Source organism: Carcharhinus amblyrhynchos, chromosome 7 (genome assembly GCF_965287045.1).
Source record: "Carcharhinus amblyrhynchos chromosome 7, sCarAmb.v2.hapA, whole genome shotgun sequence".
Lineage (NCBI taxonomy): Eukaryota > Metazoa > Chordata > Chondrichthyes > Carcharhiniformes > Carcharhinidae > Carcharhinus > Carcharhinus amblyrhynchos.
Window position 1 is genome coordinate 89,587,545 of NC_137330.1, and position 18,507 is coordinate 89,606,051.

Consider the following 18,507-nt stretch of genomic DNA (forward strand, 5'->3'; position numbering starts at 1 on the left):
CCCTCTCCAAAGCCTCCACATCCTTCCTGTAATGTGGGGACCAGAACGGCACACAATACTCCAAGTGCGGCCGCACCAGAGTTGTGTACAGTTGCAACATGAAACCGCGACTCCTAAATTCAATCCCCCTACCAATAAACGCCAAGACACCGTATGCCTTCTTTAACAACCTTATCTACTTGATTCCCTACTTTCAGGGATCTATGTACACATACACCTAGATCCCTCTGTTCATCCACACTATTCAGAGTCCTCCCGTTAGCCCTATACTCGACACATCTGTTATTCCTACCAAAGTGAATTACCTCACACTTCTCCGCATTAAACTCCATCCGCCACCTCTCGGCCCAGCTCTGCAACCTGTCTAAGTCTCCCTGCAAACTATGACACCCTTCCTCACAATCTACCACACCTCCGACTTTGGTGTCATCAGCAAATTTACTAATCCACCCAACTATACCCTCATCCAGATCATTAATAAAAATTACGAACAGCAGTGGCCCCAAAACAGATCCCTGAGGCACACCACTCGTAACTGGACTCCATAACGAATATTTACCATCAACCACCACCCTCTGTCTCCTATCTGCTAGCCAATTCCTGATCCAATTTCCTAGATTACCCTCAATCCCATACATCTGCATTTTCTGCAGAAGCCTACCATGGTGAACCTTATCAAAGGTCATGTACCAACTGACTCAAGAACAGCTTCTTCCCTGTTGATATCAGACTTTTGAATGGACTAACCCGGCATTAAGTTGATCTTTTGCTAAATCCTAGCTGTTACTGTAACACTACATTCTGCATTCTCTCATTTCCTTCTCTATGAACGATACGTCTTGTCTGTTTTGTGTGCAAGAAACAATACGTTTCACTGTATATTAATGCATGTGACAATAATAAATCAAAGAATGAAATATATGCAAGTGGAGCACCTTTTTAGCTTCAGCTTGCAGGAAGAAAATGGGTCATGCAATTCATTGTGAATTAATATTGCTGTTTTGACATTCCTCTAACACTAGATTCCAGTGTGAGTTCATTAGTGGACTTCTCCCTACAAGTGGAGCCTGCAATTAATACAGTGCTTTGTGCTGTACAGGCTATAGTAAAGAGGCAGAAAGAGGAGAATGGAAAGGAACAAGAGAAGACCACTGGTAAGTGTTAGTGTTCTTTGTTAGTTCACAGCTGTGTCTTAGGGATTTGCAAAATCATGACTGTTTTTATTAGAAGCAGTGGGGGTAATGGGTAAGAGAGAGGAGGGAGTCATAGGATGAATACTGTCAGACTTGAACAGGACACTGGTTCAAAATCTTGGAACTCCCTTCTTGGGCAGCACAGTGCTTAGCACTGCTACTTGACAGTGCCAGGGACACAGGTTAATTTCCTGCCTTGGATGACTGTCTGTGCAGAGTTTGCATGTTCTCCGATGTGGGTTCTCTCCGAGTGCTCCGGTTTCTCCCCTCAGTCCAAAGATATGCAGGTTAGGTGAATTGGCCATGGTAAATTGCCTCTTTAATGTCAGGGGCATCAGCAGGGTAAATGCATGGGGTTATGGGTTTAGGGCATGGGTGGGATTGTTATTGGTGCAGGCATAATGGGCTTCTGTACTGCCGGGATTCTATGAATAACAGCACTGCAGGTGAACCTATAACATCTGGACTACTGTGATTCAAGAAGCTGGCTGATCATTGAAGTCAGTAAGGGATGGTAGTTTTGCCAATAATGCTCACGTCCCAAGGCTGAATTTTTAAAAAGTTATTTCTGCCACCACTACAGAGACCTGTGATCATTTGAATTTTCTATAGGAGGTTACTCTGCTACCTGCAATGTTGATGTGTCCAAAAGAGAAAGCTGGCTATTGCCATTTTTGGATCGTGAGGGTGGTTAGCAGTGACCACCCACGTGCAAAATAATCACTAACAACTGAGCCGGCATAATCCATTTAGTTCTAAAATTGGGGCCAGTTCCATTTTATTTTTATACCTTGGATAATATCATAACATCATAATAACCAGTGTATTCTATGTAGTTGGGTTTCACCAAAAATAGACAGGTACAATTTTGTCTTTTAAAAAGCGTTTAGACAGATAGATGGGTAAGGTGCATATAGAGGGATATGGGCCAAAAGCAGGCAGTGGGGATTAGCTTAATGGTTAAGAACTGGATGACGTGGATTAGTTGGGCCGAAGGGCCTGTTTTCATGCTGTAAATTTCTATGACTCTGTGATGTGTTATTAGTTGCCAGAAAATAGTCTCTGTATATTAATGCTGATGCCTTGGTCAATTGTAGGAAATGAAAGCAGTGAGGATAAGGAGATGGTGCACCAAGTTCAATCTGGATACCTGAGTAAATATTTGGGGCAGCAATTAGCAAGCGACATTGCTTCTTTAAACCTGCAGAAAGTTACTGCTGTTGTCTCTGATCTTCTGGAAAAACTAATGGACAGCCGTCAGGAGTGCTCACTCGCAGAGTACCAGGTTTGTTATGTATAAAAAGTCCCTTTTTTATATGTACTGAGATAAATATAAGAATGTACCTTTAAGTATATTTGAACTTTAGCTACAATCAGGTTTGTTCTGTGCACATTTTTATTGGGGGAAAGCCTACTGCGTATATACAAAACAAAGCATTGGTTTAGTTATTTCTGCAGACTGATGAGTGTTCCCTAAGCTTGCATTATATAGAGGTCTGGCTGAAGTAATCTGATTAACCTCTCCCCCAATATTTGAGAATGCTCAACTGGTATTTTATTTTGCAAAACACTTTTTTTCATGGACAAGCATTGAAAACCTAACATTATTGAAGCAATTTTTCAAAGAGAACAATTCTTTTGAGCCAGTTAAAGGGGAGGTGATGACGTAGTGGTATTATCGCTGGATTATTAATGCAGAAAATCCGTTCTGTGGACCCGGGTTCAAATTCTGCCATGGCACTTGGTGGAATTAGAATTAAATTTTAAAAATCTGGAATTAAGAATCTACTGATGACCATCAAACCATTGTCAATTGATGCAAAAACCCATCTGGTTCACTAATGTTCTGCAGGGAAGGAAATCTGCCATCCTTACCTGGTCTAACCTACGTAACTCCAGAGCCACAGCAATGTGGTTGACTTTCAACTGCCCAATGCTGGCCACTCAGCAACACCCATGTCCCACAAATGAATTTTTAAAAATTGCAGTTTGGCATGTCAATGCTGTTGCTTCTTGGCTTTCCTAGTAAAGTTGAAAAAGGATCCTGAATCTGCACTTTGCTTCAAATAACTAGTAGAGAGTAGAACATTAGTAAAATAATTTTAGTAGAACACACTTCGGATTAAAACTTTAGATTGTTATCCGCAACAGAATTTTGAAAATGCCAAACAGAAGGAAAACAAAAGGATCAGATCCCTTGAGACAGTTTGTTTTGATTGGTAAACATGATGCTGACATCAAGTTGTTGATTTGATTTATTATTGTCACATGTCCTAGTATACTGTGGAAAGTATTGTTTCTTACGCACTACACAGACAAATCATACCGTACATAGAGAAAGAAATGTAAGAGTGCAGAATGTAGTGTTACAGTCATAGCTAGGGTGTAGAGAAAGGTCCACCTAATGTGAGGTAGGTCCATTCTTTTCTTCATTTTTCTTCAGTTTTAGCGACAAGTTAGATGTTTTTGACCTGACACAAGCTTCTGCTGTGCTCAAATGCGCCAACGTGATGGCGAGTGAGGAGTTCTGAATTGTGTTCTTGCCTTGGCTCAGCTTTTAAGTTTGCAAAAAGATATGATGGCTTGTACTGATTTTATTTTCCGTTACGTCTGGTTTCAGCAAAGCACAGCTCCTGTTCAGACTAGACAGAAACCGACCTGTTCTTTCTCTCCCTTTAGTTGTTCAATCAAAGTTGCCGCTGCATCATGCGACTCCTTCCCATGTTGACTACTTACTCTGAGCTGGTCCTACACTACCTAACAATTTCCATGGCAACTCACAGGAGCAGTGGGAAATTGCTATCTGTCTTAGCTCATTTATTCACAGACCTTGCTGTGCAGGTATGGTATTCAATTTTATTGTGCCATCATTTAAATTTAAAATAAAAAAATTAACTTTTTTATATCATAAAATATCAATACCTACAATGTATTTCCGGGCTTGCTTTCTCTTCTCTCTCGTTTCCAACTCTCGCCCTGCCAGGTCACCTCTTGCCCAAAAAAAACTTGCCTTCTGATGTGCTCCTTTTGTCACAGAATCCCTAAAGTTCAGAAGGAGGCCACTCGGCCCCTCAAGCCTCCACCAACAACAATCCCACCCAGGCCATATCTCTGTGACCCCAAGTATTTATCCTGCTAGTTCCCCCCCAACACCAAGGGACAATTTAATATGGCCATGGCACCTAACCCACACATCTTTTGCCAGTCACTGGGAAAAACAAATGTCCACGAAAGCTGAATGTTTTGAAATTGGACGTTTGTAAAATTCTCCCACATTTTATTACTTCAAAAATACGTGTTTTTAAAAGTTTTTAATTTTGTTTCACATTGTTTTAAACAATCCTCTCAGCACAACATAGAAACATAGAAGATAAGAGCAGGAAGAGGCCATTTGGCCCTTCGAGCTTGCTCTGCTATTCATTTACGATCATGGCTGATCGTCAACTCAATAGCCTAATCCTGCTTTGTCCCCATAATCTTTGATCCTATTCACCCCAAGTGCTATATCCAGCACAACAACTTGAAATGAATGCTACACCAAGAACTTATTTTTTGCAAAATTGGGATTGTTTTCAAAACAAAAGTCATTAATGAATGCTTCAAAATATCTTGGTGATGAAATGACTGAGGGATATTTCTTGAGCAGGGATTCTGCCTTCCCAAAGAGTTCATGGAGGAAGCAGCTGGAGAAGGTTCAACTCAATTCCATGAGAATGAGAGTGGCGGGATTGGAGAGGGGGAAGGCATGAAGGATGTCAGCGACAAGATAGAAAATGAAGACCAGGTATGTGCTTTCTCAGTGTTTTAATTCTGCTATATTGTTTCACTTTAATGTGTCAAAAGAATCTTGTTCTTCCACCTAAGTGCTGTAGGACTGAGAGGATGATTTACAAATTGAAGAAATATTGCTGTAATAAGAAAGACGAACATTGGGAATCCAATCTTTTACTTTTTCCAACATCGGTGCTTCTGCTATCAAGGGGACCCACTTTTTATGGTCTGTTAATCAGTGATGTAAAAAAAATGCACCTTTTCACTTAACCAAATTGAGCTTTTGCATTTGTGTAGTCAAATGAGCTGCACCTGTAACATGCAGCAGATTGAACATTTACATTCTGTACATCTGTCGCTCAATCACACTTGAACCCTCATATGATGTTGTTTATTCAATGTTTTAAAAACCCACCTCCATTGTGGCTTGCCTATGAACTGAATCCATTTATTATTGTTTTGAAAATGTCAATGGGAAATCCCCACGAATCCATCGGAATAAGCAGTGTATAAACCAGCTACCTGGATCAGAGAGCCCAATGATTTATTTCTAACCTTTACTTAGTTTTGTTTTGACTACATTGGAAATAAGTATGTTTCGGAGGGCTAGGGAGGTAAAACAAAACAGCCAGTTGTTACTCATGATTTGCTATCCAGTGACTCCCTGCTAGAAAGTCTTGACTGGGGGGGTTGGCTAAGGATCAGAGTGAGTTATGATTCTGCAGCTATGGAAAACCAGCCAACATTCAAAGCATTGATGCGCTAATATAGATAAGCGTACTCTGTTGGTGAATGTGTATCCCAACTCCTATTTGGGAGGGTGAATGCAAGGATTACGTTACAACAATAAGTTGTCCCACTTCAAGATGTAAAGTTATTTGAGATTCAGGAATTTTTATCATGTAAATTATTTGAGGGACGCGGTTAATGCTTATTTGGTGTTTTGTAAATTAGAACACTCTCGGAGTGAAGCTGGGGAAAAAAGGATATAAGGATTGGAGATCACAGTAACCGCAAGATTGCGATACCAATTGTCTTATCAGTTTCCTTTCCAATTCTTCCCATCAATTTCCTCCCATGTGCTATTGACGGAGCAGACAGTCACGCAATGCATTGTATTCCCCTTTGCTTATGTTCTCTCCCTTCTTCGTTCATTCTCTTTCCCCACCCCCCACCCTCCCTCGTTAACTGAAATAAGTTTTAGAGCAAAATTTTTAGAATGTTGCACTGAGATAGATAATAGATTCCTATTTTTAGTAAAATTCTTATGTTTTCCGACTCTTCAGGTGGAAGATACTTTCTGCAAAGACCAAAAAAAGAAAGATGATGCAGAGAACATGGCAGATGTTAAAGAGGAAGAAAATGCTATCGAAATGTCTGAGGACTTCCAGGGAAAACTGCACGATGGAGACAACAAAGAACCAGGTCAGCTGCTGAGTGACAAATTGAGGTGTACTTTGTGTGCTGCTTAATAGGAAAATATAGTGGAAATGCAAAGCACTGCAGAAGCTGGAAATCCAAAATTAAGACAAAGTGCGAGAAATGTTCAGGTCTGTGGAGAAAAGCCAAGGTTAAAGTTTCATAGCAGCAACCATTTCACAGAACATTTCCAAATTTTTTTTCTGTTTTTATGTTTAATGGAAATCTTGGTGAAAGCAGATTTTATTACTTTCAAATAGTGGCCTGAATCAGAGCTTATTACTATTTGATGTGAGCTGGAGCAGTAGTAAAGCAGCCCCGTTGAAGCTCCCCTGCCTCTCAACCTTGCCCCTTGCCTGAAATGGGGTGACCCTCAGATTTAATTACCACTCAGCTCTCCCCCTCAAAGGGGAAAGCAGCCTATGATCATCTGGGACATCTTTATCTGACCTTTTAGAAGGCCAGTATTTACGAAGCTAACTTAGAATGGAACATTAAAGATCAAAAATGCAAAATCTTCGGAACCAAATGATTGGGTTCTGAGTTTGGCATGCTAAGCATTTGTGACCTTGCTGTACATACCCTATCCTGTTTTGTAATGTTTTTAATATCAAGTGACTTCATGTCACGTATTTAAGAATGGACTTTTTCTGTAAACTGGCAGATCTATAATTTACAGCATCTTAGCACTCATAAATTGACTGACTCTTAATTCAGGTTTTCTATTCACTGTGAATAATAATAGTGAACTCAAGGAAATAGAACTTTCCAGCTGGGAGCTGGCAACAGTTGATTGCCAGTTGAAGGTGAAATCTAATTAAATTGGCTCTAAACTGGAGATATGTGAGAAGGTATTTGTGAATCATAGTTTGGACATCAGCTGTAATCTCTCATTTAGATCTTTGAAATACTATCTTTTAAAAAAAAAATTCCTTTCAGTATCTAACAGGAATCTATTAGAATGCAATCACTTCCACTTGAGCTGCTTTTTTTTCATGTGGTCAAGTTAAACTGAAACAACTTAATATAGCCATTGGCATGTTTCAGCTCATTCACCAATGAGAAGCCCCAACTTGTGTTTCAATGGCTGAATTGTTTCTTCAGGAGAGGACAACGATGAAGAGGAGTCAGACCAAGAAGAGGAAGAACTGGATAAACAGATGGGTGACCTGGAAGGTGCAGAGGCTGACCAATTAGATGAAAGACTTTGGGGGGATGATGAGAATGAAGATAGTGGTAGTGATGAGGCTGAAGAAACTGGGCCAGGGATGGATGTGGTAAGATGCCAAGCATTTATAAATCTGAAATTCACTTTTTAATTAAGTAGTTTCAATACTAATGATTATTGACAATTATTTTGAAACCAGTTGAAATTACAATGAAGAAATTTGTAGCAAAGAAAATTGCTCGCTGGATGCTTAAGTTTCCTCCATTGTTTCATTTCATTTTACTGTAGCAGAATTTGGAATGACAATCTGTACTTGTTTTTTTTTAATTCCTTTATTTCCATTTTCTGAACTGATAACGAATGACAGGTTTAGATGAGTACTGACGGTAGAGATTCCTGGAAGCACTGACTCTTGCAGCAGCTATGAATCACCATGCACCAATTTCTCTGGCTTTCTGAGTGATGTAGTTTGTTTTGGAAGAATTGAATTTTAAGTTTAAAAATGAGTAACTTGTTTAACTGTTTTATTGATCAGTAAAGAGCACTTTCTTATCAAGAGTTCTGTACATGTGCCCCTAGTGGTGGTATATTGATGAGTAAAGGGGAGAGAGGAATGGATCCTTTGAGGTCTTGGGAAGAAGTGAAGCTGGTGATACCCTCTCTGAGTTGGTAAGAATGGAACCAATTCTGGGCAATGCCAAAGAGGTATTTAGTGGAGTGGTTCATTGTGTAAAATATTGCAGAGAGGAGGAATAACACACCACTTTCACAGTCAGGGGTTCAAAGAAATCGCCATAGAGTCCTTGCAGTACAGAAGGAGAACGTTTGACCTATCAAGTCTGTACCAGCCATAGTCCCACCCAGGCCCTATTCCTATAAGCCCACGCATTTACAGTATTAATCTCCCTCATATTAGGGTCAATTAAGCATGACCAATCACATCTTTGGACAGTGAGAGGAAACTGGAGCACCCAGAAGAAACCCATGCAGCACTCCACACAGACAGTGACCCGAGGCTGGAATTGAACCTGGGTCCTTGGCGCCATGGTTGTTAATCGTGATTCTGGTTAGGGCCTTTTCAGTACTCTTCAGTACACCTGGTAAGGTGTAAGCCTGCGTGAAAAGATTCAAATGGAGATGAGAGAGACCGGCATGGACCTGAGACGACAACTTATTCAAGGAAAAAAGTGAAATTGTTGATGGGGTAATGATTTTCAGGATCTGAGACAGGGTGGAGTGGAATGACGATTTAGAAATGGAGGAATACAGTACCTGAGGAGGTTGAGTTAGTTACAGTGCTCACTGGCATATGTGGACTGGGAAAAGGAAAATTGATCAGGTTATTGAGAATATGGTTAAAAGGTTAGCAAGTGGATCTCGTCAATCAGATGAATATGGAGTTTCAAGCTAGGGTTGAGGGAGTTCTAGCTTGGTTGTGTTGTGGAGAAAAACAGCCACTGTGAAATCTGAGGATCAAGTAAGTTTTTTTGAAAAAAAAGCCTTTGTACACAGAAGCTCCTGAGTCACCCAAGGAAAATTCTCAAACATTTACAGTTTGCAACACACTTTTATAATTCTTACTTTCTAACATTGTTGCTAGACCTCCTTAATAGCTGTTGATCACTGATTATTCTAATGAGTATATCAACTGCTGAGCTTCATTTACATAATCAGTGATATGTAGATGTTATCTTGTCTCTTGTCTTGGCCCTCTCCGTTCTGTCTGAAATTTAATTTCCATTACCTCCTTCACATTTACATCGGCTGCAAGCAGCTACTGTTGTTCAACTCTGGAATGCCCTTGAGTCTGCTCTATGATTATGAATGTATATATAGCTTTTAATATCAATCCTAACTGTCCTAATTCTGTTAGAAAGTGGAAGGGAGGAAAATAGCAAAGGCTGCTAAATAAATGTTCTCAATCTTGATTCACAAGACTGCTGGGATTGTTTGTTTGCTTTTTGTAGAAAATATACCCCAAATAATCAGTTATTGAAAGAAAGATTGTTGCAGGAATCAGGAATGGCTGCACCTCCAGTTGCATGCACTAGTGATTCGGGGCCTTTTGATATCGTTGATCAATGGACATTTTTTCCGTACAGTTCACTCAAGTACTTTGAACTATATACATTTGAAAAACATTGCATCTGTTCCCTTTGCATGCCTTCCCACCCTGTTGTTGCAGAACTGCTTTGCTTTAGTTATTTGATCAGTTCCATCTTGACCTGTGGTCGCTGCAGTTTTTAATTTCATGCCCCAACTGTTATTTAACTGCAGGAGCAGTCTGAACTCGTTGCTAAAGATGATAATTTGGATGCAGCAAACCAAAACGAGAGTGAGAAGGAGAGGGAAGAAGAGGGGGAGGAAGAGGAAGGCAAAGAGAAAATCCATGAGCAGTTGGATGAGGTATTGACATTTCATTTTCCCCCACAAAGTTCCCCTGCGGTTGTGTGCAGTAGTGCAGAATGTCTGGTTGTTTAACTCGCTGTAACCAGTGAGTGGCTGGGCCTGAGTTCACATCTGAAGTTCTCAATGTTGCAAGCTCGGGTTCTCCACATGGCCTTCGTGAGATAATCAGCAAAAACATCTGAATACAAATAACTTACCTGTGGTCTTGACTTTTGTTTTTAGGGGAAAAAGAAATCTTAAGGGGGAGAATAAACAAAGTTTCAAAAACAATGAGTAGTGAAACATCAAAAGTAGAAATACCAAAATTTTGTATAAAGATCTCATTCGTAGTGAATTTTGTTCCCACTAGACTGATGGGTATATCACTTTCAAAACATTTTTTTGTAAAATGCCTATTGTGGAAGTTGCAAGTGTATATATCAGTTGCATGATAAATATTACTTTGTCTTAATTTGGTGTTTTTACATTAACTCACCACTAATTTAATTAGTAATCTGAACAGATTTCAAATGCAAGTACAAAGGGGGCTTACTAATCTACTTCATTACGTTAGCGTGAATATGATGAAAATGAAGTGGATCCATACCAAGGCAATCAGGACAAACAACCAGAAACCGAGGCCTTGGACCTGCCTGAAGACCTCAATCTGGAAAGCCAGGATGGAGAAAAAAGTGACGAGGATCAGGAGGAGCAAGGCAAGTTAGTTATGGACTTGTTGAGAATATGTGCAAAGAATGTCAGTGTCTGCGTAGGTTTCCTCCTATAGTCCGAAAGTCACACTGATTAGGTGCATTGACCCTGCTAAATTCTCCCTCCAGTGTACCTGAACAGATGCCAGAGTGCGGTGACTTGAGGATTTTCACAGTAACTTCATTTGCAATGTTAATGTAAGCTGACTTGTGACACTAATAAATAAACTTTAAAACCTTTAAACTGGATTTATTAGATTTTCCAGTATTCAGACAGTGACAGTCTTCTGCCCTCCCCAGTGTTCAATGAATACATTCAGTTCCTAGATTAAACTCAGGTTGTACAGAACAGAATTTCTTGCCCATTTTCTCAAGATATTGACTTTTCCCAGGGGTGTGAAAGCACCATCCAGTCCCTTGTCCAAGAGGCCATTATTCTGTGAATGGGTCCAATCCTATTCTTGGCTCAATGCCCATGTTTAGTTGCATGTTCTATTCCATCAGTGATCAAGAACAAGAATCTGGCTTGTATTCTTTTCAAATTGGAAGGCATATTGCTCCAGAGCAGCCCTTGTCTGTGAGCATATAGCTCAAATGACCTCTGTACAAGCTATAGGTATAGAGCTGTTGCATGGAGTATAAGAAAGTGGTACACTAAAAATTTTAAAAGATGTAAGGAGATGTATGTACTGTTCCCCTGGAAACTAATCATTTTAAGAACATAAAAGGTTTCAGGAATAGACCACATAGCCCATCGAGCCTGCTCCACCATTCAGCAGGATCCCAAATGATCTTAGAATGGATGCAGAGCGATTGAAGTCCATCAAGCTGCTTCAAAATTTTGTAGGCTTTAATTTGATTGCGCCTCGTACTTCTAAACTGTACTGTAGAGAGCACAAACCCAATTTATTCAGCTTATAATCATAAGATAATCCCCTCGTCCCAGGGACCAATTTAGTGAACTTTGCTGTTACTGATCCAGTGTAAGTGTATCTTGTCTTAGATATGGAGACCAAATCTATACTCGGTACTCCAAATGTGGCTCCACCAAAACCCTGTACAAATGTAGCAAAACGTCTTTATTGTTGTACTCCAATGCCCCTTCAATAAAGGCCAATGTATCATTATCTTCCTAATTGTTTGCTGCACCTGTATGCTAACTTATTTTCTGCATTCCTTGTACAAGCACATTTCTTTGAACTCAACACTTACAAGCTTCTCAGCTTTGATAAAATTTGGGGGCTTTTTTTGCAATCAAAATGAATAACATCACATTTTCCTATAGTCTACTCCATCTGCCATTTGTTGCCTGCACACCTAACCTGTCATTATATTGATGCAGCCTCTGTGTCCTCCCCATGGCTTACTTTTCCACCTAGTTTAGTATCATATGAAAACTTAGATAAAAAGACAGTGGAGTAATATATCAATGTCGTTAATATAGATTGTAAAGAGCTGAGGCCTCATCACTGATCCTTGCAATACTTCCCAATTCACTCTCTGCCAACTTGGAAAAAACACCATTTGTGTCCTCTCTCTGTTCTCTATCCCTTAACCAATGCTCTATCAATGCTAATATATTACTCCCAAACCCATGAGCCATTAATTTATCCACATTACTGGTTACATGCTCAAAAATCTCTTTCAAGCACCATTTCCCTTAAGTAAAATCATGTTGACTTGCTCTAATCATGCTATGATTTTCTACTTGTATTGTTAAGACTTCCTTAATAATGGACTCCAGCATTTTCCCCACAATTGATGTTTAAACAACTCGATCCAGTTTTAATATTGATGTTTTTTGAAAATTCATAAACTTTGCATGTGGTCTCTCTTTTTTAACTTATGTTTTTTTTATCTGCTGCTTCCATTGTTTTTAAAGGACTAATCAAAAAGTTACCTTTTTACATCAGTACCGAAATCGTGTCAATTATAATGAACCTTTTTTACTCTCATAAAGGAGATAATCCCTTTGATATAGAAGAAAAACTAAAGGATTTCCATGAGAAAGGTCCAGATGAAGATGAGACCATGGAGGAGAGCACAGAGACAATGCAGGAGAGTTCTGAGCAAGAACAGGATCAAGATCCTCAAACTGAGGAGGAAACTGATGAGAGGAGCCAAGAGGATGAGAGCAAGGAAGAAAATACTGAGGCTGAGGATCAGGAACATGGGGAAGAAGAAAGTGCTGAAGACCTGGACCAGCAGCAGTCTGAAGAGGAAGAACAGAAGGAATCCACCAGGGAAAACAGAGGAGATCCTGGAGACGAGGGGCAGCAGCCAAAAGTATGTAATTTCTTTATTTCCTTTGTGCAAAGTTTACTTTCCCCTTGCTGAAGGGGCAAGCAACAACAACTTGCAGTTGTATGTCATCTTTTCACAAAATAAGCAGGTGACCAGGCAGCCTATCACCATCCAGTGCTCTAAGAGGACTTGCTCTGATTGGCCTATTTGATTTCCCTAATTATTTTGTTCGGGTATGAGATCACAAACTCTCAGGTTATTAGGAAGTTAGACTAGAACCCAACTACTTGCTATTCCGACATTTATGTGAGAATATGATATTTCATCACATGCATGATTCTACTGACAAATGGGAAGCTTTTATCAAAACCAACTTGATTTAACAATAACAAATGAATGAGCTTAACATTTACCAATTGAATAATACTTAAACATGCCGACAAGAAACAATTCTTCAATGCTAAACCATCCCTGAGTTTCATTGAAGCAATATTCCTCTTACAAACTTAACCCATCTTCAAAGTCAGTTAGCAAAACACAGGCTTGTAATTCAATTATCAGTCTTAAAGTTGTCAGAGGACTTCTGGAGATAGAGAGAGAGAATTTGCTTCTTTCAGAATCAGACTAAAAACTGTTTTAAAACGATCTCTCTCCTGTAAGCTCAGCTCTGCCTATTAACACATGACTCTGTCTCTTGTAAATCAACCTAATCAAAACTCTACTCTGAAATCTCAAGGGAAAAATGAGTAAACACAGATGCATTAACTCTGTTCAGACGAACACGTCATTTATCCCACATTCTCAACATGCAGCTGCATGTTTTCCCAGACAAATTGACATCCTGCAAAACAATGCTGACTTTTAAACATACCCTGACAAGAAACATGATAAAATTATATTTAAGGGCACAATGTTATGATTTTTAAATTTGTGCATTTGAACTGGTATTTGCCAGTCTCGTGGCAGCTGCCAGCTTCACTGACTCTTCCGCCCCCGAGACCCTTAGTTGATCTCCATGGATCTATAGACCCAGGTTTGGAAATGCCTGCATTAAATAATGCCCCAGTTGAAGATTTAGTTGATGTTGCTCCAGGTTACATCCCTCTGAGCTAGGATTGGTCTTGAGTGTGGGTCACATGCTGGCCCATGAGATTACAGGTTGTGGAGCTGTTGATGTCAGCTATCCCTTGGTGCAGCTAGATATTTCACAGCATAAAAATATATTAATTAATCCTCAGGACTCTGGTAATTAGTATTCATGTATTTTTATGCAGAGCTGTTCCCAGTTTTGTAAAATTAGTTGTCCCCATCACATTCCTCACAAAAAAAAATTTCAATGATTTTAAACTTTCTTTTCTTAAGAACAGGTCCATCTTAGTGCTATAGAACATAGAACATAGAACACTACAGCACAAACAGGCCCTTCGGCCCACAAGTTGCGCCGATCACATCACCTACCAACCTACAGACCTATCTATAACCCTCAATCTCATTAAACCCCATATACTCATCCAGAAGTCTTTTAAAAGACCCCAGCGAGTTCGCCTCCACCACCACTGACGGCAGCCGATTCCATTCACTCACCACCCTCTGAGTGAAAAACTTACCCCTAACATCACTTCTGAACCTCCCTCCCCGCACCTTTAAATCTGTGTCCTCTCGTAGCGACCATTTCAACCCGGGGAAATAGCCTCTGAGAGTCCACCCTATCTATTCCTCTCAACATTTTGTAAACTTCTATCAGGTCGCCTCTCAACCTTCGTCTCTCCAGGGAAAAGAGTCCCAGCTCCCTCAACCTAACTTCATAAGGCATGCCTCCCAGTCCAGGCAACATCCTTGTAAATCTCCTCTGCACCCTTTCAATAGCTTCTACATCTTTCCTATAGTGAGGCGACCAGAACTGTGCACAATACTCTAAATGAGGCCTGACAAGGGTCTTATAAAGTTCTTATAAATGTTCTTCTTTCCAGGCAGATGAGGATAATGAAGATGACCAGGATGAGTCTCAGTCTGAACTGCGAATGGAACATGAAGCTGAAGGAGTAACTGGGGAGGAGAACCTTCAGAGTGATACAGCTGTGGAACTGGCTGGATCTGCATCCGAGAGAGACCACGCTAAAGAGGTACAATTTAGATCAGTCTGCGCACGGATTGCGAAAACTCCTCCATACGTCTGCACGACACACAAAAATCCAACTTCTAACTGTCTGTGCGCCTTTTTAAATTTATTAAACAAAATCTTTGTTACCTACATTTATGATGAATGTTTCAGCTGGAGTCCATAAATGGGAAACTAACTTCACATCAATTATCCACTTTCATTTTCTGTTTTGGTGAAATAGGCTATGCCTGAAGAAGGCAGATTCTTGCACAGTAATCTGTGGGGCTGTGGACTTATTTGAAAGGAAGGAATCCCAGAGTGCATTGGCACAAAGGATTATAGGAACGATATGCAGTTTTGCTCCGTTAGTGAACTTTTTGCATCAGTCTTCATTGTGGAAGACATTGCAAATATCCCTAAGCTATCAGGTGGTTTGATTTCAAATAATCTGGTAGAATTTACATCCGTCCCAATCACAAGGCATAAAGTATTAGAGAAACTCATTGGGCTAAAGACAGACAAGTTGCCAGGACCAAATGAACTGCACACTAGGATTTTAATAGAAGTCGTGGACCAATTGGTTGAAATCTTTCATGACTCAGTAAATTTTGGGAGGGTACCAGAAGATTAGAACACAGCCAATGTGACATCCTCCTTTAAAAAAGGAGAAAGTCAAAAAGCAGGAAACTATAGGTTTAACCAATTAGTTTAACATCTATTATTGGGAAGATGCTTGAGTCAATAATCAAAGAGGAAATAGCTAGTTGTTTCAGAAAGCTGAATATAATCAAACCTAGTGAGCATTGTTTTATGAAAGCTAAATCATGATAAATTTGCTTGAATCCTTTGAGGATGTAACAGGGAGAGCAGATAGAGCAGAACCTGTAGATATGGTGTATTTAGATTTCCAAAAGGCATTTGAAAAAGTGCTGCATAAGAGGCTGGTGCATAAAGTAACAGCCCATGGAATTGTAGGAAGTGTTAGCTTGGATTGAAAACTGGCTGTCACATAGAGAACAAAGTTGGACTAAATGGGTCCTTTTCGGAGTGGAAAGATGTAACTAGTGAAGTGCTGCAGGGATCAGTTCTTGGCCCCACAGTTTTCACTATTTACATTAATAGGAACAGAATGGTAAGGTTTTCAAATTTGCCGATGATATGAAAATTGGTATAAAGGCATGTTGTCATGAGGATGTTGTGACTCTGCAATAGGATACAGATAGATGGGGTGGCTGGGCAAAAACCTGCCAAATGGGGTTTAACGAGGGGAAGTATGAGGTCATACACTTCAGTAGCAGAAATCAAAAGGCAGATTTGGGGCAGCACGGTGGCACAGTGGTTAGCACTGCTGCCTCACAGCACTAAGGATCCAGGTTCAATTCTGGTCTTAGGTCAATGTCTGTGTGGAGTTTATATGTTCTCCCCACTTCTGCGTGGATTTCCTCCGGGTGCTCTGGTTTCCTCTCTCAGTCCAAAGATGTGCGGGTTAGGTTAATTGACCATGCGAAATGGACCCTAGTGTCAGGGGGATTGGCTGGGGTAATATGTGGGGTTACAGGAATAGAGCCTGCATGGGATTGTAGTCGGTGCAGACTTGATGAGCCAAGTGGCGGCCTCCTGCACCTTAGGGATTCTGTGATTGTTATCTAAATGGAGAGAGATTGCAGCTGAGTGAACTTCAGAGGCATCTAGGTGTCCTAGTGCAAGAATTACAAAAAGCTAGTAAGCAGGTCCAACAAGCATTTAAGAAAGCAAATGGCATTTTGTCCTGTATTGCAAAGGGATCGGGATTTAAAAATAGGGAGGTTTTGTTGCAGTTTTTTCAAGATGTTGGTGAGGCCTCACCTGGAATACTGTGTACAGTTTTGGTCCCCTTAACCTAAAAAAAAATAGGGCAGTAAACTCCGAAGGGCGAGACCTACAGCACTTATCTTCCTTTAGTCTTGTCTTCACATCTGTTTTCAATGCTTATAATGATTCTGACTTGCAGTACATTATTTAAAAAAAAACATTTAGTGCTCAAACATTCACATCAATGAGAAATTGAAATATTACATAGAAGAAAAAAATACAACAGTTTCTGAAATGTTAAAACGGTATCCGATAAATCATGAAGTGGTCATCTGCCAAAAAAAAACACCCTCATGCAGCATCTGGTGAAATGTGAATACTTTGCACAAACTTTATTTGATATTGGATCTTGCAGGAACAAGGAAGTGGGGCTGCAGATGCGAATCAGTCAGAAGGTCATGAGTCCAAACTGACGGCAAGGGTCGCATCTCAAAGACAATCTCGAGACAAAACACAGGTAAAAGCACTGTTCACTCATAGGCAGCACTTTGTTTACACAAATGTGTAGCGGTTCCACTTCATTTATGATCTTTATAAAGCCACATTTTCAGTCATACACACCATGCAAGAACTGAATGATTGCTTTGATCACCTGTACGTTGTCTCTAACTTAGCAGCCAACAGAGTTCGGAAATATTGATTGGTTGTGAGTTTTGTAAGTTAACTGTACAATTTAGGTTTGTGCAAAAACAAATATTTCACTTTCACAGTGCAGTAATGTCTTTCATTCATTGTCCTTCACCTTTTTTGGTGAGGTTTTCAAATGCATTGCCAAGTTATTTTGATGTAGAAACAGGAACTGTTTCAGTAAAATATTCAAGATCCATTGACCTGGAAATTTACAACGGTATTTAAATGCCAGTCATTAATGGCCAAATTGGCCAGGGACTTGGGCGAAGAAGGGGAGATAGTAGTGTTGTGGTAATGTCATTGGCCTAGTAGTCCAAAAGCCCAGGCTAATTCCGAGGACATGGGTTCAATTAATTTGAATTATAAAGCTAGTCATGGTCATCCTTACCAATTGGTTTTTTTAGAAAAAGCAATCTGGTTCACTAATGCCCTTCAAGATGGCAGTCTGCCATCCTTACCTGGTCTGGTCTTCATGTGACTCCAGGTCACAGCAATGAGGTTGACTATTGCCTGCCTCCTTGTCAAGCAAGTCATTCATTTTAAGGGCTATTAGGAGCAATAGTGGATGGGCAACAAATACTAGCCTTGCCAGTGATGCCCATGTCCCATGAAATAATATTTTGAAAATTGCTAATTGCCTTAAGTTGCCAGACAATTTGCACCACTGTCCAATCAACTTTCAAATATGGTATTTTGCTCTGGACCACCATAGTTTCATGAAGTATCTGTGTTTGCATGTTAATTGCACATTAAACTTGCCACAAAGCCAAATCCTGCAGGAGTGCAAGTAGGGCACTTCATACTTCAGGTGGGAATTTCTGGCCTTGTTAGCCCTAAAACTGGAATATCTCGCCCAAAGTCAACAGACCTTTCCACAGCCTGCCTCTTGCCCGCTCCCACTTTCCATGGCAGATGGAAGGGCAAAATTCCAGTCTTTGTTAATATCTGCCAACAACCTCCCTTCACCCAGAAAGTGAACACAAATTCAAAATGTGGATTTTCATTCCTTCTGCCATGAATTATTGAGGATTT

General features: G+C 40.1%; 1 protein-coding gene across 1 annotated transcript in view; it reads left to right on the top strand.

Annotated features, from left to right (window-relative positions):
• Positions 1–18,507, top strand: part of mdn1 (midasin AAA ATPase 1) — a 187,776-nt gene that overhangs the window by 153,497 nt on the left and 15,772 nt on the right. The window contains exons 81-91 of the mRNA XM_080192761.1: positions 1,023–1,154; positions 2,291–2,478; positions 3,873–4,034; positions 4,840–4,977; positions 6,251–6,389; positions 7,488–7,660; positions 9,829–9,957; positions 10,514–10,655; positions 12,610–12,935; positions 14,864–15,016; positions 17,201–17,302. Coding sequence (XP_080048887.1) covers positions 1,023–1,154; positions 2,291–2,478; positions 3,873–4,034; positions 4,840–4,977; positions 6,251–6,389; positions 7,488–7,660; positions 9,829–9,957; positions 10,514–10,655; positions 12,610–12,935; positions 14,864–15,016; positions 17,201–17,302 — 1,784 coding nt within the window. The remainder of the gene's footprint in view (positions 1–1,022; positions 1,155–2,290; positions 2,479–3,872; positions 4,035–4,839; positions 4,978–6,250; positions 6,390–7,487; positions 7,661–9,828; positions 9,958–10,513; positions 10,656–12,609; positions 12,936–14,863; positions 15,017–17,200; positions 17,303–18,507) is intronic.